The sequence below is a fragment of the Lepidochelys kempii genome, chromosome 12 (assembly GCF_965140285.1).
Source record: "Lepidochelys kempii isolate rLepKem1 chromosome 12, rLepKem1.hap1, whole genome shotgun sequence".
Lineage (NCBI taxonomy): Eukaryota > Metazoa > Chordata > Testudines > Cheloniidae > Lepidochelys > Lepidochelys kempii.
In genome coordinates, this window is record NC_136391.1 from 5,318,575 (window position 1) to 5,345,145 (window position 26,571).

The 26,571-nt window shown below is 48.2% G+C and overlaps 1 protein-coding gene across 3 annotated transcripts in view; it reads left to right on the forward strand.

Annotated features, from left to right (window-relative positions):
* The window catches only part of EDC4 (enhancer of mRNA decapping 4), a 55,464-nt gene that overhangs the window by 9,354 nt on the left and 19,539 nt on the right, over positions 1-26,571 (forward strand). Inside the window, exons 5-15 of one of the 3 annotated variants that reach the window (XM_073307245.2) lie at positions 510-699; positions 2,034-2,181; positions 9,091-9,195; positions 18,577-18,686; positions 19,321-19,404; positions 19,966-20,082; positions 21,210-21,312; positions 23,316-23,496; positions 24,010-24,082; positions 24,670-24,761; positions 25,427-25,623. In XM_073307245.2, the coding sequence (XP_073163346.2) occupies positions 510-699; positions 2,034-2,181; positions 9,091-9,195; positions 18,577-18,686; positions 19,321-19,404; positions 19,966-20,082; positions 21,210-21,312; positions 23,316-23,496; positions 24,010-24,082; positions 24,670-24,761; positions 25,427-25,623 (1,400 nt within the window). The remainder of the gene's footprint in view (positions 1-509; positions 700-2,033; positions 2,182-9,090; positions 9,196-18,576; positions 18,687-19,320; positions 19,405-19,965; positions 20,083-21,209; positions 21,313-23,315; positions 23,497-24,009; positions 24,083-24,669; positions 24,762-25,426; positions 25,624-26,571) is intronic. The other 2 variants (XM_073307246.2, XM_073307248.2) reach the window with 2 other exon arrangements.

The following is a 26,571-nucleotide window of genomic DNA, read 5'->3' on the forward strand; positions in this document are numbered from 1 at the left end:
GAGCTGGGAGTCCATAGAGACTTGATTCTATCCAGGGGAGCCCTTCTGCTGTAAACAAGCCTTTTTCCCTGGATAAGGACAGATACTCCTTGAGGACAGAGAGCAGCACAGACACACAGGATGAATTGATTTGCTTAAATTAAGACCAGTTGTGTCATTTAAGATAAACCTTAGAAGAAACAAGCTCCCAAAAAGGCAGGCACATTGCGAGGGTGTGGTACTAGTGCAATTTACAAGGAAAGATCAGCTTCTGCAGAACATGTGGAACAGGCTTCTGATCATCTGCAAGAGTGACGTCTCGTTGTGCCTGCGCTGTGGCCTTTCTCTCTGCCCTCACCCATCACTTGTTGGGATGGGCATGCTGACGGAGCTTGTCAATGTGCCTCGATACTGTCTGTTGGCCAGCAGGGATGCTGAAAACTGGAAGGTAGCTGCTGAGGCCAGAGGAAATCCTGTGAAGAAAAAGCCTGACAAGCATTGACTTCTCTTCTTTTTGTTCTCCTTTATAGGTGCCAGTAATGGCTCTGCTATGGTGCGGGTACTGAGCATCAGCACTGCCGAGCGGACCTTGCTGAAAGGATTTACGGGAGGCGTGGCAGACCTGGCTTTCGCCCATCTCAACTCCAACCAGCTGGCCTGCCTCGATGAGGCTGGCAACCTCTTTGTCTGGTGCCTGGCCATGGACAATGGGAAAATCCAGTATCTTATTGGAATAAACTCTGTGGGAGTATTTGTGTAGCAGCAACACACTGATGCAACAGCAAAGCTGGGCTCAATTTCAGGGCCTCTACAAAGGGACATTTTATCTGGTTTCCCTCTGTGTTTATCTCCTGTTTCCCTTAGAGCTTGGCAGGCAAGGAGCCTGGGTAGTCTTGCTCCTTCCATTAAGGATCACATGACAGTGTCCAACCAGTGAATGAGAGATGATAGAGCGGAGATAGGCCCCACGGGCCTTGAAAGTGAAGATGAGCAGCTTATGTTTGAGACAATGAAGAGGGGACCAGTGGAGGGATGCAAAGAGAGGGGTGATATGTTTGCGGCAGCATTCTGAATGGGTCTGAGCAGTGCAGGGTTGCATTTGTGAAGGCCAGAGGAAATAACCAAGATACAAGATGATGAGAGACTAGACAAGAGTTTGAGCTGTGTGTTCAGACAGGAGTAACTGGCAAAGAGGGGTTTCACCCAGGAGCCCCATGGACTCCTGGCTCGCCCAGGCGTACTACTCTGTGTTGTCATCTGAATCATGTTTAAAGTACACTGGCCTACAACTGTCTGGTTCTATCAGTGTTTTTCTGCTTCCATGGCTCTGGGAAAGAGGGCTGGGATGCTTACCCCAAAGCCAATCTTTATTGCTTTTTTTGGTCTGCTTGAAGTGAGTCACTGGATTTTAGTGTTATGAACCTCTTCCTTTCCTGACGGATATGAGTTACTTTTCCAGTGTTCCTGGGAAACACATTACTGTATACAGGAGGGTCACAATTTCCCAGCCTTATTGTTGATGTGTATAACTACTTCAAAATGAGGAGTGAGGGTGGCCAATGGCATATTGTGATTATTTAAAGTTCTACGTGTAGGTATATGAATTGGATCACTCTGTGTGATTGGGATGGCCTTCATGCATCTCTTTCCATTGTTTTTTCAAGCAATACCGCAGTGCTGGCTGAAATAATAAAACCAGAGCCAACTCAGATTCCAGCGCTACAAAACCAAAAACGCTTAGAATTTCTCTGATAACGTGCAACTGTGACCCTAATCTGTTTCTCTGTCGTGTCTGTCTGTCCATTCTTGTATGCAGACAATAAGTGAAATTTACAAGGATCTAAGTGTCACTTGTAAACGTTATGTTCTTGCCAGTGGAGGTAAGCCGACCTGCCTTCCCGACCAATGTTCTTGTAACTGGTTTCTGTGGCTAGTAATTCAGAACTAAAAAGCACTAATTGTTTTAGACATCACACAAGGATCCACCCTGAGAGGATTATATCTGAACTCTAGTAACAGACAGAACTGTGTGTCTTCCTTAACGTGGTGATTAGAGAGGAGATCTTGGTGAACATAAAACGACCTGAGGGCACCCCACTGAACAGCTTCCGGAGAATCATATGGTGCCCCTTCATCCCAGACGAGAATGAGGAGAGCGGTGAAGAAGGCAGCCAAACGTTGGCATTGCTGCACGAGGACAGGGTAAGGAGGCCTGTGGGTCTTACTTGAAACGTTATCCCCTATTGTAATCCCAAGAGAGACTGTAATCCTCCTCTGGGTCCCTGGATTGAAATGCGGGTATGGTCACATGATGGGAATGTAATGGTTATGGACTACGCTGAATAGCAGAACCCTCCCATGTTAATGAACCATGTGTTCAGGAGAGGCTAGAATAGCAATGAGGGTGCTGCAGGTATGCGATAAGATACATTGGTAACGGCTATGCCTCTTCCTGACTTCTAGCCAGTGTTGTTAAACATTCACTATTGTGAACACAAAACAGAATTCAGGCTCTGGTGCCTTTGTAAAATAAATGGGGCCTTCTGCTGGATTCTGCCTTTCCTGTCACTTTGATTACAGTAAGCAGATGCTCTTGCTGACACAGACTGCATAGCGCATATGGCACTGTTCATAATAAAAATGTTGGAAAACCACAATTTAATTGAGCACCTAAAGTGTGCTCTGAGATATGCAGGCATGGAAACCCATGGCCCCTTCCCCCAGGAGCAGAGTCAGAGGGGACGGAAGTGACATTAGCGTGAGGGTCCTTGTGTTTCAGGTTTGTTGTTGAACCTAAGTGAGTATGACGTGGTAGACAAACCAGACAGCTTCTGTTTAGAATCATGCTGGTTTCTAAATTAACCGTGGCCTCTGAGGGTATTGCTGTGATTAGTTCTGTGAAAAACCTTTGCTCGGCATGCAGTGACAATCAAAAAGCAAATGGGTTTAAGCTGTGTCAAAAAAGGCTAGAGAAGAGTACAGAAAATATTATGCCACTCTGCAGAGCAGGGGTAAAGCCTCTCCTTAAATACGAAATGTTCAATTCTCAACACTTCTTTTCAAAAAGGAAATATCAAAACAGAGAAGGGAACTCAGATTAGATGCATGAAATATTTCCACATGAGGGAGAATGAATACCAAACCATTTAGTTTAGAAAGCTGAATAAATGAGCCAAAGACCATGTTCAAAGAGCCTTAAAACTGCAAAGCGAAGGGTTCAGAAGTCAGGAAATGCCCAGACTAACTTTTCCCTGTGAATATGGGTTAGCAGGGTACATTAAATTACATGATTGCATTTCTCTGCCTGCTGAGTGCCCAGATGAGACAGTGAATGAGGTATGGCTGTGCAGTGAATGAGGCTGGAGCCCCCAGCGCCCCCTGTGCACAGCAGAAAGTGAACAGTGTGTGGTGAATAAGGAAGGATGATCTTGTGGATGAGGCCCTGCTCTGAGTCTCAGAAGATGTGGCTTCAGTTCACACCTCTCAGATCTGGGCCAGATGCTTAATCTCTCTGGACAAGAGTTTCAGAAGTACCCAGTCATTTGGGGTGCCTAAATTCTTAAGTGCTTTAAGACACTCTGAAAGGACTTGATTTTCAGAAAGTCCTGCGCACCTGCCATTTGAAAATCAGGCCCTTTTAAAGTGTGTCAAGTTAGACACCCAAAACTTGAGGCTCCCACAATTGCAGCAGGTCACTTCTGAAAATCTTGGCCTCTAGGCCTCAGTTTCCCATCTGTAAATAGGGATAACACTTTCCTGCCTCACAGAAGCATTGAGAATAAATTCACTATGTGCTTGTTGAGAGACTCTCAAGCACTGCAGTGACAAGGTTATATCCATTCCTCGGATCATCCTATTAGCCCTTCTCTGTACCTGTTCCAGTTTGAATTTATCCTTCTTAAACATGGGAGACCAGAACTGCATACAGTATTCCAGGTGAGGTCTCACCAGTGCCTTGTATAACGGTACTAAAACCTCCTTATCTCTACTGGAAATACCTTGCCTGATGCATCCCAAGACCGCATTCGCTTTTTTCACGGCCATATTACATTGGTGGCTCACAATCATCCTATGATCAACCAATACCCCAAGGTCCTTTTCCTCCTCCGTTACTTCTAATTGATGCATCCCTAGCTTATAACTAAAATTCTTGTTATTAATCCCTAAATGCATAACCTTATACTTCTCACTATTAAATTTCATCGTATTACTATTACTCCAGTTTACAAGGTCATTCAGATCCTCCTGTAGGATATCCCTGTCCTTCTCTAAATTGGCAATACCGCCCAGCTTTGTATCATCCACAAACTTTATTAGCACACTCCCACTTTTTGTGCCAAGGTCAGTAATAAAAAGATGAAATAAGATTGGTCCCAAAACCGATCCTTGAGGAACTGCACTGGTAACCTCCCTCCAGCCTGACAGTTCACCTTTCAGTAGGACCCGTTGTAGTCTCCCCTTTAACCAATTCCTTATCCACCTTTCAATTTTCCTATTGATCCCCACCTTATCCAATTTAACTAATAATTCCGCATGTGGCACGGTATCAAATGCCTTACTGAAATCTAGGCAAATTAGATCCACTGCGTTTCCTTTGTCTAAAAAATCTCTTACTTTCTCAAAGAAGGAGATCAGGTTGGTTTGGCACGATCTACCTTTTGTAAAACCATGTTGTATTTTGTCCCATTTACCATTGACTTCAATGTCCTTAACTACCTTCTCCTTCAAAATTTTTTTCCAAGACCTTGCATACTATAGATGTCAAACTAACAGGCCTATAATTACCCGGATCACTTTTTTTCCCTTTCTTAAAAATAGGAACTATGTTAGCAATTCTCCAATCATACGGTACAACCCCTGAGTTTACAGATTCATTAAAAATTCTTGCTAATGGGATTGCAATTTCATGTGCCAATTCCTTTAATATTCTTGGATGAAGATTATCTGGGCCCCCCGATTTAGTCCCATTAAGCTGTTTGAGTTTCGCTTCTACCTCAAATATGGTAATGTCTACCTCCATATCCTCATTCCCATTTGTCATGATTCCATTATCCCTAAGATCCTCTTTAGTCTTATTAAAGACTGAGGCAAAGTATTTGTTTAGATATTGGGCCATGCCTAGATTATCCTTGACCTCCATTCCATCCTCAATGTTTAGCGGTCCCACTTCTTCTTTCTTTATTTTCTTCTTATTTATATGGCTATGGAACCTTTTACTATTGGTTTTAATTCCCTTTGCAAGGTCCAACTCTACTTGACTTTTAGCCTGTCTCACTTTATCCCTACATGTTCTGACCTCAATAAGGTAGCTTTCCTTGCTGATCCCTCCCTTCTTCCACTCCCTGTATGCTTTCTGCTTTTCCTTAATCACCTCTCTGAGATGCTTGCTTATCCAGCTTGGTCTACAACTCCTGCCTATGAATTTTTCCCCTTTCTTGGGATGCAGGCTTCCGATAACTTCTGCAGCTTTGATTTAAAATAATCCCAGGCCTCCTCTACCTTTAGATCCATAAATTCTTCAGACCAATCCACTTCCCTAACTAATTTCCTTAATTTTTGAAAGTCAGCCCTTTTGAAATCAAAAACCCTAGTTGCAGGTTTATTTTTGTTAATCCTTCTGTTCAGTTTGAACATGATCACTTGAGCCAAGATTATCCCCTACAACCATTTCTTCTATGAGGTCCTCACTACTCACCAAAACCAACTCTAAAGTGGCATCCCCTCTAGTCGGTTCAGCACCTACTTGCTGAAGGAATCCATCAGCTATCGCATCTAGGAAAATCTGAGCCCTGTTATTATTACTAGCGCTCGTCCTCCAGTCTATATCTGGGAAGTTAAAGTCTCCCATGATCACGCAGTTTCCATTAGTATTTACTTTATTAAAAACATTAAAAAGGGCTCTATCCATATCCAGATTAGATCCCAGTGGTCTATAGCACACCCCAAGCACTATCCCAAAGGAGGCTCTAATAGTTTTCTTCCCCAATATAATTTTTGCCTAGATGGACTCAGTCATATCCATTTCATTGCTTCTTATTTCTTTACATTCTACCTCATCATTGATACACAGTGCTACTCCACCACCTTTACCTTTATTTCGGTCTTTCCTAAACAGCACAGACCCTTCAATACCCGTAGCCCAGTCGTGACGACTATTCCGCCCTGTCTCTGTTCTCCCTAGAATAGCTGGTTTCACTTCCTGCACCAGTAGCTCTAGTTCCTCCATTTTGTTACCCGGCTCCGCGCACTGGGGTACAAACATCTTCATTCCTGCTGTTTGGCCTCGCTCACATTCTGTACCCGATTAGGCCCGGTCATTCTACAGCCAGTATAACCTATTAGACTGGGATCCACACTGCCCTTCCTCCTTATCTATATTCTCCTACCCACGGCTGTATCCTTTCTTACTTCGTTTTCTTCCCTCTCAATGCTAAATTCTGGCGTGGAGATTACCTGGACATCTCCCAACCATCTCCCCCTAATTCCTAGTTTAAAGCTCTCTTAATCAGTTGTGCCAGCCTCCATCCTAGAAGTCTATTTCCTTCCCTACTCAGATGAAGTCCATCCCGAGAGAACTGTCCTCTGTCCATGAATGCCTCCCAGTGGCCATACATCCCAAAGCCCTCCTTATAGCACCACTGCCTGAGCCATCTGTTGATAGTCATAATCTTGTCACACCTTTGTTGCCCTTCTCTAAGAATAGGCAGAATCCCACTAAAGATTACCTGAGCCTCAATTTCCTTAAGCGTCTTCCCCAGCCTAGCATAGTCTCCCTTCATACGTTCCAGTGAGAATCTAGCCGCATCATTTGTTCCCATATGAAGGATAATTAGGGGATTCTTTCCTGCTCCCTTTAGAATCCTTTTCAACCTCAGGTCTACATCCCGTATCTTAGCACCTGGAAGACAGCACATCCTCCTATTCTCTGGATCAGCTCTGGTTACAGGCCTGTCTATTCTTCTCAGTAAAGAGTCCCCAATCACATAGACCTGCCTTTTCCTGGTGACGGTGCTATTCTCCAGTCTATCTACTGTTCCCTCTGGCTGCAAGTTCTTTCCATTCCTATTCTCCCTTGTCATCCTCCTTAACCCATCCTGTATCCTCCTGGGGCTCATATTTGGTGTAGTCTCCATTAACTCTTCTGCTTTTCCTATAGGACTAGCTGCTCTTCTCTTCTTCCTTGCCCTTCCACCTTCAGGGACCACCTGCTGAGCCCCTTCTTCATTTTCCAACTCTGCAAACCTATTCTTGAGCTCTATTTCTCCTTCACTAGCCCGTCTTTTCCTCTGCCTGGTTCTTTTAGTCACATGCTTCCACTGACCACTTTCCACACCCAGTCTCCCCTCAGAATTCCCCAGTCCTGCTTCCGTCTGCAAGGCTGAGCTTTTCCCTTCAGATACCTCATGTCTTTGCTCCATAATCTGCTCAAACCCCTTCCTAAACTCAACCAGACTTTCCACCTGATCTAGGTCTCTTTGAAACAGGACTAGATGGAAGCACATTAACCAGCTGTTTGTGTATGTCAGCAGGGTCCACATGGATTGTTAGTCTGTGGCAGACTAGTGCATGTTACGTTCGCACCCCCGCTTACTGCAAACTAAATGTTCATGTAGAGAAGCTCTCAGAGTGGATTCCTTGGATAGGAGTCTCATCTCCAGTCTGCTGCTAGGTAGGGTCTTATGGACCATGCTCAGCATTGATCTAATAGATGGAGTAACCCACACATCAGTGAAAAGCACAGATGGCACGGAATGGGAAGAAGCTGTGAACGAGAAGTATGTCGGAGAACTAATCTAGGGCTAGAGAGACTAGAAACACAGGCAGAAATTAATGTGAGACACAAGCGGGTGGGGGAATGCAGCTAATACATCAAGGGAAAAATAAACACCTCCTCCTCTCTAGAGGAATTCCTCTGGAAAGCAGCAACACCAAATGGCCCTTAGGATGGCAGAGGGCAGCAAGCAAAGCACGGATCTGCAGTGTGGTAGGGCAACGAAAAAGCACATACAGCTTTGGGCTGTATGTGGAGAGGCATCGTGACACTGTCCTTTTAAAACAGCTAAATCCATAGAGCTTGGCAATGAAGGGAATATAATAGTTGAGGGGTGGGAAAGCCAAGGAAGGAGCATGAGTGACCCGTAGAGCATAATAAAAACAGCGGGATTAAGTTACTAGGAAAATAAAGGCTTCGTATCTGGAGAAACATTTCACTAGCAGAAAGTTATCAGGCTACAAAGGAAAGGGGTGGGAATCCGCCACTTGGGACACTACTAGTGCTGTCTAACTGTAAAATGTACAGTAGAGAATAATCCTGGTGGGCCGGATGGGATGGACTAGGCCAGTCTTTCTCTGATTCCTGTGCTTTGGTCTCTGCTTTTTCCACGTACTATGGTGGTTAAGTCCCCATTGCTAAAAGAACCCTTCTTAAGCACTCAAGTTAGTTACGCTGCAAAACCTGATTGATTTCCAAGGTCGTACCTAGTTTAGCTGATCTCCAGGTTCTTCAGTCACAGCAGCAATGAAAAATCAGAAAAGGAACTGAATGCTTGGCTACTGGGGCTTCACTGGGTCCAAATCTGCCCCCATGCACAGTGCTGAGGAGGAGCAATCTGCCCATGCACGCAGGGCACTCAGAAAACTGGGCTGCTTGAGTCTGATGTTGTCTTGCCCACCACAGATGTCAGGGCAGAGGGCACCATCTAACTTATATAAGGGGCACCTGTGCTGAGGATTGTCCCCTTGCCCTGCACCCTCTTCAGAGTCCCTGCACTAGGCTGATAGGTTCTTCTGACTGATGCTCTCCAGGCACTGAGCACAGCGCAGGGATATGGGACCAAACTTGGATTCCCCTACATGACCAAGCTTTTGTTGCCCCTAGGCCTCTGAGGCTGCTGCATGAGGCTGGATGCATCATTGCTGTGCCCAAAAGCTGTTTTGTGTTTGTGTAGTTCTGAGTGAATATATTGCATGGGGCCCAGTGCTGCACTGGCCAGAGGTGGCAGCTGGACGAGAGGGTTTATGGCAGCTGTGACTGTTAAAAGGAGCTGGGGAGGTTTCAGGCACTGGCCTGCAGGCATGCACATGTACTCATTTCTCCTTGTTCTCCTCCAGGCAGAGGTTTGGGATCTGGATATTATCCGAGCCAACAACAGTTCCTGGCCAGTGGAGGTAACTAACATCAAAGAGGGCTTCATTGTGGTGAAAGGCCATAGCACGGTAAGAGCACTACTGCCTGTTGTTATCTAGAGCCCTCTGTCCTCTCTGGAACTTGGGTTCCCTCTGGTGGATGATCTTCTCAGAAGAGCAGTGTGGGGACAGGCGAGTCACTGACACACCAAAGCCGATCGCTGGAGCACTCTCCATGTCATTTTCAGTCTCTTTGGCATATCTTGAACCGTTAGCTCCCTCAACTTACTGAGTTGGACTGTTACCCACCTTAAATAAAGATGATGCAGCCCTGGGCTGCTGTCGGTGACTTAAAGTTGAATGAACGTCTCTGCCGCTGCCGAGCTGCTGAGTCATCTGTCTGGCATTACTGAACATTGCAACATAAATACCTACATTCATATCGCTTGATGAAATCAAAGGCAAGCAGGGATGTGATCATGTCCTTAGCTCCTTATGCCCTTGGGTCCTCATATGCATTGCCTGTGGGGCTGGTAGGAGCAGGAACTTCCAGGAGACAGACACCTGCCATGCCTTTCATAATGGAGAGGCTGGGCTGTCACTTCTATAGTCTGTCTTTCAGGACAAGCTCGTTTGCAGCTTGAGGCTGCGAGTCACCAAGCAATATGGTGGGGACACAGTCGTTCCTTGAAACACGACAGTGTTTAGTGGCTCAGCCATTTTCAGGAGAGTCCAATTTTCTTGCAGTTTCTTCTTACGGGCTTAATGGGCAGTTCTGCAAATGTCAGAGAGAGAGACCGGTGAGCCTGCATCTCAAAGCAACGTTAATTTTTGTTACAGCCAAACCAGCCAAAAGCCACCTCTGGAGAAATGCTGTGTTGGCCCATAAATGCTTTGGCTGCTGCAGACAATCAAAGGACAAATTATTTACCCAATGGCTCTTGTGGAGCATGGTACTTAGTCCTTTTGTGTGGATCTCTGTGATTACCTTAGAAGTGTGCGACTTACCAGGTAGACCCTCAAAGCTCAGCTGCCCTGGGAGTGTAAAAAGGCATTCAGGCTCTTTGGCTTTTGCCTTCTCAACAGCAGCATCTCTTCTGATGCTCTCACACTTACCTTTCACCTTCTCAGACAGAATGGGGGAACTATGACAACAGGAAGGATAAGAATGTACATATAGGAAAAGTTATGAACTCAGTTTGGCAGACTTCATTATATGTGGTCTTTGGGGACCCTTGTCCTACCCTTGCAAGGAGCTGAATAGGATCAAAGGGTCTCTTTCATCTCTGACTTCTGTATCACATGGGGCTTAGTTCCCATTAAACTACAGTCAATTTCTGAAATTATAGGAATGCAGAAAACTAATTACACTGTAAGGGATTGCTGTCAATGTGTATAAGGTGCATCATTCGTAATTGTGCATATATAAGATTTTCAAAGGTATCAGAATGACTTGGGAGCCATTCCCATTGAAAGTCACTTACGTGCTTTCAAAAAACCCATCCGTAGACCATGAGTGTAATTTAAGATTCACAAATCCTATTCATGATATTTCTAAAGGGTTGTCTAAGCACCAGGTACAGTTTTAGCTATATGGGAATAGTTTTGCTGGTACAACTGCTAGTGTGGGTGCAGTTATACTGGGAAAGCTTATTTCTGAGAAATGAAGAAGACACTGCCTGCTGATTGAGGCTGACGTGTGTGGGGGGGTGTCTCCCCAGCTGGGATCTGTGTGGGGTCTCATGGCCTTCTCCAGATGTTTAGTAAGTCTTTGCTCTCATTTCACCTTTCACTCAGTATGGAGAGTGAAACCATTAGAATCTGGAAAGGAATAACAATGAATGAGTTTGGTTTCACTCTCCATACTGAGTGAAAGGTGAAAAGTAAATAAAATTGCATCACTGGGGGAAAGTAAATGAGAATTGTACAATTTCTTTGAGGGATGGTCCCCATGTGTATTCCACCCGTGGGTACACACGCGCACCACGTGCCTGAGATCTTTAGAAAGCCGTGTCCGTTGGTCCTCACATGCGCAGTTGTTCTCCTTGTGCTCTGAACCGAGGGCATAAGGGGCGGTGCAGACCGGGACCTCTCCAGTTCCTTCTGACTGCCGCATGGCCTGAGTCAGAATCTTCTGCGTCCACAGCTGCTTACTTTGACTGCTTCAGTCTGTGAATATTGTAAATAGTTTCAGTATTCTTTTAGTCTTAAGTATGAGTGTAGGTCGGTAGCTGTTTTCCCCCCACTTCAGGGAAATGCTTCCCAGGAGACTAGGATTAGGCCCAGAGTACCAAGGTTTAAGAATTGCGTGTTCTGCCCCAGCTCCTTTTCAATGAGCAAGGAACACCAACACTGCCTTTACTGACTAGACTAGGCTCACATCTCAGCTAAGTGCAGTATGGGCTGCTCATTCCCTCCCAGAACTCATGAGGGTCGAGAGCAAAGACGTACTAAACATCTGGAGAAGGCCATGAGACCCCATGCAGATCCCAGCTGGGGAGACACCCCCCCACCCACCCCCCCCGCGCGCGCACCACGTCAGCTTCAATGAGCAGGCAGTGCCCTTCAAAGCGCAAGCTCGGGAGTTGAGGACAAGACTTCTAAGCCTAAGGAGAAGGTGTCTCATGAGAGTAAGGAGCACTCTCACAAGCATAGAGACAAGTTCTCTGCTTCCGGAGCTGACCTGAAGAAAAGAGATCCCTCCTTGACTCCTCAGAGTCGGGGGAGTCCCCTCACGCAGGGGTCCTAAAGATTTAGTCCTGAGTAAATCTCCTCAGCAGGAGAAAGTTGCACAAAGGAGCACACATCCGTCGGTTCTGGGTCCAGTGTGCAAACTAAAGATAGACATCCCACGCTGGTCCCTTCAACATCCAGATCAGACTATGTGCCAATATCATCATGTCCCCAGAGGGATCCGACTTCCACTGTGACCAGAGAAGCACTGGATCCAATGGCTCCACCAAGTGACTCACCCTGTACCCTGGGGCAGTCTGAGACCTACGTTTCCCCAAAGGACATTTTTGCTCTCCCCTGTCCTCACTCCCATTTCCTCTTTATTCAGACACGCAGTTCTTCCCATGGAAGAAGCTATTCTGAGGACATAGAGCCGCTCTCCTTTCCCACCCGCGAGCCTGAGTACCCAGCCATTGGTATTGTCAGCTTCGCTGGTAGCTTAGGATTCAGCTTTTTCATCTGATGAGTCAGAGGTTCCAGAAGAGCCCCTAGCCTGCCATTCAGAAACGGGGCTGGACAGAAGCCCTAGGAGATGAGGGTTCTGTTTGCCGATCAGATGACTTTGCAAGAGACAGGTGGTACCCAGTGCCATGGGATCCTCCTCAGCTGGCTGATCCTTCATGCTGGCGTTATTGGTTCCTGTAGGATCTCTGCTCTAGGCAGCTGGGATCACTACATGAGCCTTACTTGCCATTTCTTGGTCAGCACCTACTGGCCCCATCAGAGTTTGCGGAAGACAAAGTTGAACCGGATCCGACTAGTTCAACTGTTCTGGGAGCAACTTCATCAACTTCCCCAGATGAGGCAGTTACCCCATCTCCATCTGACACGTACAGGCAATATCAGGAACTCCTTCAAAGGGTGGTGTCTGAGCTCCAAATGCAGCTTGAAGAAGTTGAGGAGCCCCTATGTAGATTGCTGGACATCTTGCAATCCACGGGTCCCAGTTGAGCAACCCTCCCAGTTAACGAGGCCATCATGGATCCAGCTAGAACAGTGTGGCACACTTCTGCTTTCTGTGCTCCTACCCCAAAGAGGGTTGAGAAGCTCTACTTTGTTCCATCTAAGCGGAGGCAGAGTTTCTATTCTCAAATTCTGTGATGGCACAGGGAGTCACCAAAAGATCCAGGCTGCAACACCCCTGTCAACACCCCTGTCACTCTGAACTCTAGGGTACAGATCTGGGGACCTGCATGAAAGACCCCTTAAGCTTATTCTTACCAGCTTAGGTTAAAAACTTCCCCGAGGTACAAACTTTGCCTTGTCCTTGAACCCTATGCTGCCACCACCAAGCGTGTTAAACAAAGAACAGGGAAAGAGCCCATTTGGAGACGCCTTCCCCCCAAGCCCTACACCCCCTTTCCTGGGGAAGGCTTGATAAAAATCCTCACCAATTTGTACAGGTGAACACAGACCCAAACTCTTGGATCTTAAGAACAATGAAAAATCAATCAGGTTCTTAAAAGAATTTTAATTAAAGAAAAGGTAAGAGAACCATCTCTGTAAAATCAGGATGGTAAATACCTTACAGGGTAATCAGATTCAAAACATAGAGTATCCCTCTAGGCAAAACCTTAAGTTACAAAAAGACACAAAAACAGGAATATCCATTCCATTCAGCACAGCTTATTTTAGCAGCCATTTAACAAAAAGAAATCGAACGCATTTCTAGCTAGATTACTTACTAAATTAACAGAGTTTCTGAGATTGCATTCCTGATCTGTTCCCGGCAAAAGCATCACACAGACAGACAGACACCCTTTGTGTCCCCCCCTCCAGCTTTGAAAGTATCTTGTCTCCTCATTCGTCATTTTGGTCAGGTGCCAGGGAGGTTATCTTAGCTTCTTAACCCTTTACAGGTGAAAGGGTTCTGCCTCTGGCCAGGAGGGATTTTATAGCACTGTATACAGAAAGGTGGTTACCCTTCCCTTTATTTTTATGAGACCCCCAAAACTGCACCCTTGGACAAGGTGCCTGTCATACAGCTCAACCTCCTAGGGAGAACGGTCTTCTCTGCCTTTCTCCAATTTAGAATTTCAAATGATCAGGCCCTTCTAGCTAAATACAACTTCACTAATTATGCAACATTGTTGGATTTTAAAGAAACACTCCCTCAGGAAAATAGAACTCAGTTCCAGTCCTTGCTTGATGAAGGAAAATTAGTGGCCAAAACACTCTACAGGCTGCAGTAGATGCTGTGGACACAGCATCCAGAGAGATTGTTACAGCCATTGTCTTGAGGAACGATTCCTGGTTACAATGCTCAGGTTTCCCTAGAAAGGTGCAGAGTACCATTCGAGATCTGCCCTTTGATATAGTTAACCTGTTCAGTGATAAGACGGATGATTCCTTCCACACTCTGAAGGACTTGAGGACAATGTTTTGTTCTCTGGATAGCTGTACACCTGCTCTGAAGAGGCAGTATCACAGCGCAAGACACCTCAACAATTTTACTACTAATGCTCCCAGGAATCATCAATCAAACAATAGAGGTTCAAAGGTCCAGGTACACTGCTCCTGCAACATCTATTGCCACAGCTCACTCTAACCCACAGCCAAGGGATTTATTTTGATGGGACTGTTTCGACCCACATCCCTTTATTGATGCCACTTCATCCTGTCCCTCAGTTTTTTGGAGGCTTCCTTATCCAATTTGCCCACACTGGACAGCTTTAACAGACAAATGTGTGCTAGAAATTATTCACTACCAGACATCTGATTGAGTTTGTCAACCTCTTCCTGGTCCATTTTCAGGGACCAGTCTCACAAGGAAATTCTGTGTCAAGAAGGGGACTCTCTTCTCCACCAGGGAGCCACAGAGGAGTTCCGTCTCAACTTGAAGGGAAAAGATTCTACTCCCCATACTTCTTAGTCCCCAAAAAGAATGGGGGATGGAGGCTAATTCTTGACTCACAGACTCTAAGGCCAGAAGGGACCATCATGATCATCTAGTCTGAACTCCTGCACATTGCAGGCCACAGAACTTCATCCACCCACTGCTGAAATAGACTCCTAACCTCTATGCCAACTAACTATAATTATCTAAAATTCTAGATGGCATCAATGATCCCCTCTCTGGAAGACGGCACCTGATTCGCGGCTCTTGACATGGAAGATGCATAATTTCACATAGACGTTCCCTCATCCCTCAGAAGGGTCCTCAAGTTCTTCCTTTGTCAAGTCCATTATCAAGTCAGAGCTCTTCCATTCTGGCTAGCTACCACACCCAGAGTCTTTACAAAAGTCTTTTCAGTGGTGGCAGCTTGGATGAGGAGAAACCAGTTTACCATCTTCCCATTCCTCAGCAGCTGGTTTCTGACAAGCAGATTGTACAAGGAAATCCAGTTTATCAACCAATTCCTGCTCCAGCTACTAACTTCCATAGGAATTTGTGTCAACCATGAAAAGTCCACTTTGACCCCACAAGGTCCATAAACTTCATATGAGCAACCTTGGACTCGACTACAAGTGCCTGTCTACCTATCGAGAGATTCCATGCCATGGGGCGATCTTGTACAAGAGGTCACTCTTAGACTCCAGTCAGAACTTGCCCTTTCCCTTCTCAGCCGCATGGCCTCATGCGCATACGAGATGCCATTTGCCAGGCTCCATCTCCATTGGCTGCAAACCTGGCTTCAGTCCATCTACTCACCAGAAAAAGTCATCAACAATGCCAAAGGAACAATTCTGGCCTCTCTCATCTGGCAGACAATGCCGGAGAAAGTTTGAGTAGGGGCTCCTTCCCCACACCAATACCCAAAGTGACTATCTTTATCGATGCCTCCCTCTTAGGTTGTGGAGCTCATATGAAAGATCATACTGCACATGGCTTGTGGACCTCTCAGGAGTCCAAGATCCATATCAGTTTCCTGGAACTCAGAGTTGTCCATCGGGCCTGCAACACTTCCCTCCAACTCTTCCGATCTCGGCACATCCAGACAATGTCGGACAATATGGTGACTGTTTTCTATATAAACAAGCAAGGGGGGACAAGATCCCTCCTTCTGTATGTAGACCGTTAACCTCTGGAATTGAGGTATCAGATATCTCGTAGTCCTTTCTGAAGCATGTTTACAAGGGCTGCAGAACTCCCTAACAGCAGACATTTTTCCACAGACCAGGAATGGGAGAGTCACAATTCAGTCCTGAACAAAGTCTTCACCTGCTGGAAAATGCCATCTTAGGCCTCACAGGTGAACAAAAAACTTCCCCAGTACTGCTCCAGGGCAGCGCTAGGCAGCGGCTCAAAGGGAGACTCTTCTGCTACAATGGAGGGATCACTCCAGGTCTGCTTTTCCTCCCATCCTATTCATACCACAGGTCCTGTGGAAAATCCGTTACAACAGGGCTCAAGTCATCCTTATTGCACCCAACTGGCAGAGACTGTTCTGATTCACAGACCTACTGAGACTTTCAGCCTGTCCGCCCATCAACATTCAACCATTTCTGGGCCTGCTAATGCAACACAACAGCACCTTTCCAGGCCGCCATTCTGGGACCACTGCAACTCAAGACCTGGTATTTGGATGGGCATCAAGATGTAGAGTGTTCATTTTCCAGGACATCCATCCTCAACCAAAGCTGGAAGGGTGCTACCAGGAAATGCTATTCAGCCAAGTGGGAGCGATTCTCCTCTTGGGCACAACACCAGTTATCTCCAGAGTCCACTGGGATTTCTGCTATTCTAGAATATCTACTTACCCTTAAAACATTTGTTCTTAGCTTACAGGCCACTTGCGGCCCAGTCAAAACACAACTGTGGCCCATGTGACATCCTCAGGGCCATACAGGTAGTGCATATATTGTGTGGATGTGGTCCACATAACACACAGAGAGCTGCATATGCAGCCCATAATGGTAAATAGGTTGAGAACCACTGCCTTAAGACTTTGGGTCTCTCTGTTAGTTCTCTGCAGATTCATTTCGGAGCAATCTGTGCTTTTCATCCCCCTATCGACAGCCACACTAACTTCACTCATCCCACAATGACTAGATTCCTGAAACGATTTCTTAGATCCTTCTCACCATTGGTAAAGCCCAACACCTCAATGGGACGGCAACCTCATTCTTTCGTCTCTCACCAAACGTCCCTTCAGTCACATGTGCTGTGTCCTACTTCTTGCTGAAAGTTGCCTTCCTAGTTGCCATCACATCAGCCAGAAGTATCAATGAGCTGGGAGCAGGCCTACCATACACCACCTTCCATAAAGAGGAGGTCTTTCTTTGCACTCTCCCCCGCACCACCAATTCACCCTAAAGCAATTTCAGAGTTTCACATGAGTCAAACCATCCACTTATCAACATTTTTTCTGAAACCGTATGCTTCTGATGAGGAGAGGACCCTTCATTCTCTGAACATCTGAAGAGCACTGGTCTTTTATCTGAAAAGAACAAAAGCTCTTAGACACCTAGTCTTTTAGTTACCATAACAGAGGGTTCTGGGGTTCAAGCTGTATCTGCGCAAACTTTCTAAGTGGATCTCTGGCTACTTTATCCTTTGCTACCAACTAGCTCACGTTCCCTGACCCCCAGAGGGGGTGAGGGTCCATGCCACCTGAGCACAAGCAACCTCTGTTGCAGTTCTGCAAGTCATACCTCTACTAAAGATATGTAGGGCAGCTGCCTGGAGCTGCTTACACACCTTCACAGGCCATTATGCTTTGGTCCAGTCTTCTGCTACAGATACAGCTGTGGGGACAGCAGTGTTGCAATCAGCCATCACTTCTGTCTCCTCGCACCTACCTCCTGAATGACTACCCTTGCTAATTTCCCACATGTGGAATACACATAGGGAACATCATTCCAAGAAGAAATGGAGGTTGGTTACTTGTAACTGGAGGTTCTTCAAGCTGTATGGTCACTGTCTGTATTCCACTACCTGCCTTCTGTCCCTCTGCTGCAGATCATAACTGGATTTGTGGTGGGAGAAAGAACTGGAGAGGCATTGGTCTGCACTGCCCTTTATATCCTTGGTTCAGAGCATGAGGAGAACTGCAACTATGCAGACCAACGGACACTGCTTACTAAAAATCTCTGGACTTAGGCACATGGTGCACATGCATATCCATGTGTGGAATACATATAGGGACCACACATCTCAACAAACCTCCAGTTACAGGTAAGTGATGCATTTTCAGTGTCAGTAACACAGGGAAGTTTTTGTAATGAGTGTTTGAACATTCCCTGGGTGTGTTCTCATTATATGGAAGCTGCTTATCATGTTTTCATTGGCAGTTTCCATCAGGCTAAGCGGTGAGTACACTCTTTGGTGTAAAGGTTTAGGTTGGATCAGAATTACAGGCTTGGGATGAGACAATTTTAATATTTTGGCTGTTTAGTTTCAAAAACTTGTATATTTCTATCCACTTAACTCTTGGCACAAGCAGGAAACGCAGAGTTGATGCTGTTGTGTATAAGTTAATGGTCTTAGAAGTAGAGATCCGAAAGATTTGGAAATAAAATTAAATGTGCTCTTAATATGAATTTCTTAAGAAAGGAGTGACATCAGATGGGGGCCTCAGTTGCCTACGAGCACAACCCAGCATATTTAACTCACTGTCTGGAAAAGGGGATTATTACCTGGGGTGGAAACGTGTTGATTCTTTGTGGGGGGGGATAAACCCCTGGTTACTTTTACTTATCTTTAGCACCCTGACCCATCACACTTTCTCTATATTTAAATTCTGTTTTCCTGCGGAGACATGGAATGGCTGATTTGCTTTCCTATTCCCTCTTTAGTGCCTGAGTGAGGGAGCGCTCTCTCCAGATGGGACGGTTTTGGCCACAGCAAGCCATGATGGCTATGTCAAATTCTGGCAGATCTACATAGAGGGGCAAGACGAGCCAAGGTAACTTAAGAAGCAGAAAAGAAGGAACAGAGTACAACTGGAGCGTCCCCTGGCTGAGACAGAGAAGTTCAGCTCTTGGGGATTCCTTATCTGATTGCTTCTCAGACCATGAGGAGGACCTGTAGGACTAATGTCTATACAACACTCTAGCATTGCAGAGCATTTTAGAATTGCTGAGTATTGTAGGATGTGCTCAGCACTTCTAAAAATGGGGGAGGGCAGGGAATCAGTTTAATGCTGGTGAAAGGTTCACTGGCTCTCTCTGGAGACAGAAGTCCTGTCCATAGAACAGGGACGGCACAGGCACTGACAGAGCAAATATCCTTCTACTGACCTGCTGCCACAGAAATCCGAGTGGCGGCATTCAGTCTCCATTATCCTTTCTGGTTCTAGATGCTCCATGCAGACGCCCATCATTGTGGTATTTTTTGTGGCAGAGTCCGTTGTCCACTGCCAACTGGACTTGTTTCACACAGGCCAGCAAACTGCCATCGGGTGATAACTCTTGATCACTGCTGACTTGGGCTCAGTTCAAACTGGTGACTGAGTAATGAAGGCTGTGAATTGTTCAGAGCCCTTCTATTTCTGGTAGTTTTGGTGTACATGTCCCCTCTTCTCTCTGGTTCTCTCCTAGGTGCCTGCATGAATGGAAGCCCCATGACGGCAGGCCGCTCTCCTGCCTGCTCTTCTGTGATAATCACAAAAAACAAGACCCAGAGTAAGTCTTGGTCCTGGACTTTGAGCCACAGGGTATAGCAAACCCTCAGCTCCATGCATTAAGACAGGATCCTTGTAATTGCATTGCATTTACACACACAGTACTCAGCTATTGTAGCAGCAAGCGGACAGTATCCTGTATGGAATGAGTTGCTCTCTCTGACCCGGGAGTAGTTGGGGCTCAGTGAGGCAGTGCACGAATTGTCCTTTTTCCAGAGTCAGTTCTTGAGTGTGGAGAACTCACCAATGAAAGTGCTTCTAGGTAGAACGATACATTCAGGCTAGTGCTGTTGGTCAGCCTAGCCTGGCTTACTCTGTCTCAAGCTTCTATCATAGTTCCTGCTTCTGACCCTTTCTAACATTTGGCTGGGGTCTTACTGCTTCCCTAGAGAGCAGGGCCTCAGAAGGTGTGCCCGGTTGTAACCTGTCCATGGTGCAGAAACTGCCCTGGGAGTGTGGGACATTACTGGCCAAGTTTAGCCACAAGCAGCCTCTGAGCAGTGTTCCTGCAGGAGGCACTTGCAGGGAGGGGCTACGCCTTCTGACAGCATTCCTTCCCAAGACTTCTCTCTTGTGCCTTCAGGGTTCCTTTCTGGAGATTTCTCATCACTGGAGCAGATCAGAACCGAGAGCTGAAGATGTGGTGCACCGTTTCTTGGACCTGTCTGCAAACTGTCCGGTGAGTAGTGATACATGTAGACCTGTAAGCTAGGTCTCTGAGAGGTGGGGCTTAGTCTGAAGAGTCCACAGGTCCGAGCAGAACTCAGGGACCTATTAGGATCCTGGCAATATAATTACTCTGCAGGGGAAGAGGCTGTCAGTGAGCTACAATGGAGTCTATTCTAGTCCCACCTGGAGCCTCTTCCTATGCCAAATTAGCATAGTTACTGAAAGGAATGTGACAGCCTCTGCTAATGTCAGTACTGTGATGAGCTCTGTGCCAAATGGATCTGGGTGTCCCACGGCCGGGCTTGCAGGGTTTGACCCTTAACGGCTTTATTCTGTCATCTTTGCTCAGGTCTGTAGAGCACAGATGTACCCTGGGTCCCAGGAAAGGATTCTGGAGCCTGCATATTGGACGCTTGTCTGTGTAAATAGTGACTGCTCACTTGGTCAAGTGTGGCAAGCGTTCCAGCATCTCTTCCCCTGTCGCTTTGTCTGCTTAGTGTTGTATTACTTGGGCAGCTCAGGACTTGTCTGGGGAGCCAGCCAGCACCGAGAATGGCTGCCCAATCCGGTGTGCTCCATCCCCCACAAAGCATTCTGTCTGCGTGGGGATCATGGCCCTAGAAGCAGCTCCAGCGGATGCAGACGCGAGAGCCAGCTTTGGCATCTCCCTCCTGTGACCCACGGAGTAGAACACAGCTGAGTGCTGAATGGTTACCCTCTACTCCGGTAGCGGTGCGCTTTGCCCAGCTGGTCTCTCAGCTGCTAGGGCTGTGTTTTACCACACGATCCCAGCATCCCTTCTCTTGCTAGCCTGGCATCATAGAATCATAGAATATCAGGGTTGGAAGGGACCTCAGGAGGTCATCTAGTCCAAAACCCTGCTCAAAAGCAGGACCCATCCCCAATTAAATCCCAGGTTTAGACACTTTAGGCCCATAGTTAGGGTAGATTTTGTTCTGCCAGTTCCCCTCCCGTGTTTGCGTGGGGTTCCTCGTTTCGGTAACTGGGGGCAGCGGAACATCTGACTGACACTTTGCTAAGCTGCTCGTAGTCAAGCTGGAACGCTGTGCCATAGAGGCTTTCTGTTGTGCTAATGGCTCTCGCCTTCTGTGTATTCTCTCTTGTTGCGGAACCCAGCTTTTCCCCTGACATCTTCAGTTCCAAGAGTGTTCCCCCGAGTCTGAAAGCCTGCCTGGACCTCTCTGCTGAATTCCTGATCCTGAGTGACGTGCAGAGAAAAGTACGTGGCTCCCACTTTCCTGGCTGCTTCAGCCACGCTGGGTGCAGGGAGATCGGGACTCCTGCGCAGCCACCACAACTGTGGCAGGGCTGGCTGCGCTCACTGCTGAGAAGAAGCCAAGCTGGCCTGTACCATTTCAGCGTAAGGTGGAGAATGGTTCTGCTGGTGCTGACTGGGCCCAACGGAGCCTTGGGCGAGGCACAGGATTAATGCTGGTGTTAAAGTAAAAACTGGCATTTGAAAAGGAAACTGACCCGCAAGTGCTGTAATGGTTCGACCAAGCTCCTTAAAGCCGGGTGACTCAAGAGATACGCTCTTGGTCTATCATTAACCCCTCGCCCCAGGGTACCCGTCTAGTGGCAGGGCTCTCAGCATGGGGGATCAGATGTACTCTGCTGTAACAGGGTGGAGGGAAAGACACTGGCTCTCTTTCGTGTTTAAGCTCCTTGCTTTTAGGAGGACAGAGAGAGCAGTGCCAAGTAACCACTGCTTGGCAGCCGCACAGCTATCTCAGAGCAGAGGCTCTGCTTTGCTTTGAGAGGTCTGGTTTGTTCTCAGTGGACCTGGCCTGTTATGCTGGTGGTAGGGGCGGCCTTGATTTCTAGATGGAAAACCCTGCTGGTTGGTGGTGCTGTAGCCCAGTACAGGGGCTCTCTTCTTCCCCTCTCTGTGTCCACTTTGGGGCCCTGTGACAGTCATGGATTTTTTAAAAACACTCTCAGCAGCATTGCAGGTGAATGTTGGAGTTTTATAGGATATCGGGATTTCTCCAGCAGCCAGGAGGTGGAAGCAGACATCCCTGCTAAGGCTATGGCTGCCAGTGGGCAGTTAGTGGGCTGGTCCCATTCTGGAGGGCAGTGGGGAGGTGGCAGGTCAGTTGTCTCATCACATGGCGCTAGCCGGTCCAAGCTGAGTCAGGGATCAGGGCCACGCTAGCTCTGTGGCCAGGCTGCCACTGCTGCTTCCTGTCCAGCTGGCAGGGAGAAAGGGATGGCACTGACAATGTGGCATTTAGAAGCCCCTTCCTCCTCCCCCCAGCACAACCCAGAGGAGACAGCATGGGCTGGTGAGGAGCTGAGACCAGAATCCCTCCCCCCAGGGCAAGGCTCCTGCACGCAGTGGCAGGGCGGGTGGCTATGGTGTGGGGGATTGATCCCAGGTTTCGCTCCCCGGGTGTCTTCTCAAGGGCTGCTGTGGGACAAGACGGGCTGGGGCTCCTAATTGCCACATTGTCAGTGCTGCCCCCCTGCCAGCTGGGCAGGAAGCAGTAGGCGTGGCCTGGGCCAGAGCTCAGTGCAGAGTGCCCTGAACTGGACCGGCCCGTGCCATGTGGTAAGACATGCTTCCTCCTCTTCCCCAGGATAGCACCATGCCACCCCCGCCTGACCCACCCTCCTGCTTCCACCTCCCCGCTGCTGGAAAATCACAGTATTGGGCTAATTTCATGATTTCTATGCCGTCTGTGAAATTATAACTTCCACAGGACTTGAGTCCTGATGTTCTGGGCTGGGGTAGCAAGCCTGGATGCGCTCTGATCGTTTTGTTGAAGAAGGCTGCTGGGGTGGGGGGAGCAGGCAGAATTTAGACAGTGGAACGTAAGGTTTTGTTAAGCTAATTAAAACTTAATAGTGGGTCACTAACTATAGGCATCAGTGGGGATGCTGCATTGGCAGTTGGCAAAAATGGAACATATTGTAGCCAGATCTAGATCCCATGATGGTGGGTGACAAATACCTAGATGGGTACCTCTGTAATAGAGAGGGGCAGCTTGTGCGGACTACACTCCCCAGCATACATTTCGCCACCTGGATCCAAAGAGCTTTTCCTGGCTCAGGTAAGCTGTGTGTGGCATTCTGGGAAGTCGTGTGGGAGCTACTCCTGGGTACAAGGGGAAGGCTGGTGTTTGACTTTGTTGTAGAACTCTCTGACCACACCTGGCAGTCTGCTGCCAAAGCCCCAGCGACTTGGGTTGTTGCAGGGTGTTTCTGGTGCTCTGCTTCCAGGTCCTGTACGTGATGGAGCTTTTGCAGAACCAGGAGGAGGGCAGAGCTTACTTCAGCTCCATCTCGGAGTTCCTCCTCACCCACCCAGTCCTGAGCTTCGGCATCCAGGTAGTGAGCCGCTGCCGTCTGCGGCACACAGAGGTCCTCCCAGCTGAAGAGGAAAGCGACAGCTTGAGCACAGGTGAGCAACGAGGGGCAGCCAGCCAGCCCTTGTTTCCCAGGAAGCTCTGGGAGCTGCTTCCTGGCGACACAGCTGGAATATATTAGTGAGAAACTCCCTTGAGGAGCTGGCAGTGCTGGAGAACAATACTGACCTGCCTAGAGTGGCCCAGATTTGAGGGAGGAGGATGGGCTGGTGGCTAGGGCACAGGGCTTACAATCGCTGGGTGACTGCTACTGGGATCCGTCTTAATGCCTCTGTTTCACCCTCTGGCATGGTGCTCGGGGGAACGGAGGGAGCATTCCCACGCAATCTGTGTGGTGTGAACGCACAGGCAGGAGGCTGTTTAAAGCGGGGGCAGAGTCCGAAAGAGTGTGAGGGGATTTTAAGAGCCGTTTCACTGATATCTGAGGTCTGAACGAGCACAAGGGAGTGCTCCACCTCAGAGCCTTTGCTCCCTGAGAGTTTGAGGCCTAAGGACATGTGCAGCAGCCCATGCTACAGCCCACTTTGTATTTCTTGTCTCTATTCCAGAAGGTGCTCAGGGGGCTGGGGCTGTCGAATCGGCCGCAGGTGTGCTGATCAAGCTCTTCTGCGTCCACACCAAGTGAGTATGCTTAGGGCTTGGTACGGACAGCTGTGTGCTCTTTCCTTCCTAAAACCCCCTTGGCCACCAGGGTCACTAGCTGTTCTCTGCTTGCAGTGGGGGGGATGTGATCACCTACTGTTCCTGCACACATCCCTCAGTATGAAACCCACCTGGAGCAGTAGACATGGAGAGTATCCTTGGCATGGGAGGCCTTTGGTCTGGCTGGGTAGCAGGCCCTAGGTCTCTTCATTGCTCCATTTAAAATGCTTCCCATGTCTTTTCCTGTGGACTCTCGAGCTCTGAGCCTTTGCACAATGTGTCAGCAGCTGAACGTGTCTGCTGACTTGGGGGCCAGGACTCGTTGGGTTAGTGCTGACCTGCCATGTTGCTGCTTGGGGCTTGAGACTGGACAGCTTTCAGGTGTGGTCGGCACAGGAAGGGCTGAGCTGAGGCGGGGCAGCACTGCCTGGGGACTCCCACTTGGTCCTTAGTAGGCAGAAAATACTAAAGCGCTTTCCAGGACCAGCTGCAGGAAGGGGAATCCGCCACGGTTTATGGCTCTGTGGCTGACGTGTGAACTAACCCAGCATTTCGGAACGTTACAGGGCCCTGCAGGATGTGCAGATCAGATTCCAACCTCTTCATAGTCCAGATATGGCTGCACCGATCCCTTCCCATGGCTCCCATGAAGATTTCGGTAAGTCCATTCAGTCAGGGGTTCTGGCCGGAACCATCCGGTGCTTTGAGCTTCCCAGCATCGTGTCTCCAGCATTGTGTAGTCATTGGAGGTTGGAAGGGATGTTTGGTGGGCTCCTGGCATCCTTTGGAGGATTGACTTTGTTATCCCGAAGGCATCCAGACTGCTGAGCTGGGCGTGGGAGGCCTGGCGGGTTAAAGAGATGAGGCTGAGCACAGAGCATAGGATCCTGGCAAAACAGCATGTTGAGCGATGGATGTAGTGCTTTGTGTGCTCTGTAGCGCCCCCTCTGGCTGGTCTGGGACTTCCTCCTGGGGAAGCTGCGCTCAGGCAGGACAGGTCTCCCCGTGACGAGAGCAGAGGAGGGATTGAAGGCTGGGCCCAGGTGAGTATATTGCCCTGTATTGCTGCTGTGCCACTCAAACCCATTTGCAGGGAAGCTTGCGTGTGGATCACGTGCCTTCCCTGGCAAAGGCCATGAGTCTGTTCCTCCTCCATCAGGCTGCTTCCGTGCCCTGACTGTGACAGCCGTGGGCTTTCCAGTCCTGTTCTTGGTGCCTGGGCTGGTGGAAGTGGTATAACTCGTGTTTTGCAGGGGATAAAACCTTCCCTGCCTGGCTCCTGTGGAAGCGCTCTCAGGTTAATTTGTACGTATCTCTCTGAAGTGTTTCCAGACCACCTGGCTGACCTGGGCTCAGAAGGGCTGGGATCGGAGAAGGGGTCTGTACATGGCTCCCAACCAGACTTACGGCGCATTGCAGACCTGCCCGTGCCAGCGGATTTTCTTGCCCTCTCCAATGATGCCAAACCCAAGCTGATGACCCCAGATGCGTTCATGACCCCAAGCACATCTCTTCAGCAGGTAGCTGGATGTGATGGGCAGGGCCAGTTGGGAATGTAGGGGATGATCTGGGATTTTGCGCTCTGGGGAATCCCACCTGGGCTGTGATGACTCGGGTAGTCCGGATAATCTAGAGTACAAAGCATAGGAAGTGCTCAGAACTCTTAGCCTTTTCTTACCCTTTGCAGTTGGCTTATGGAAAGTCCACCAGGAAATCTTGGCTCCTAGGACCAAACAATCTGAATCCCAGAGGTTTCCTGTAAGGGTTCTTTTGGGGAGGAAACCGCAGTACTCCTGCTTCTTGCAGGATTGAGATGCAAATACAGTAATGAGGAAGGAAGGCCAGAGCTTAGCAGCGGGGGCTGCAGCACCTTTAAAATGCCAAGCTGACCCAAGCTCATGCTGAGAGAGACCTGCAATGAGCAGCAGGAAGCTGGGACCTGAGCATCTTTGGTGCAAGACCCGTCCCCAAACCAGTGAGCCGGCGGTGTGGCAGCATGTTCTTGCTTTGTGGGGTTTAGCTTCTGGGGTGGAGATCCCCTCCCAAGGGCTGTGTGCAATTGCTGCCCCTCTCTGAAGTGGCCTGGGTGTGCTCCCCAGAGCTTGTCTGTATTGCTGCTGGCTGCTCAGAGGACTTTCTGCTGAGCCGGCTTGCTTTAATGGTGCCAGGGAATCAATCTACCAGACGCAGGGGATTCCTTATGCCCCCCTTTTGCCCTCTGCCACTTGGACTCAAGAGGTCCCTTGGTCACACTGCAAACTGTAACAGCAATGCTCAGACATACCCATCCCATAGAAGGTGACCAGCAGTCCCCCATCAGTCCATTTAGATGCTTCTCTCTACCTGTTGGCAGCACTTCTCTACCTCAAGGCCAAGCCACTCGGCTTCCATCCAGGTCTGTTTCTGTAGCAGGTGCGGGGAGAACCCGAGGACCATGCTATCCAGGATGAACGAGGGGATGTAGATCT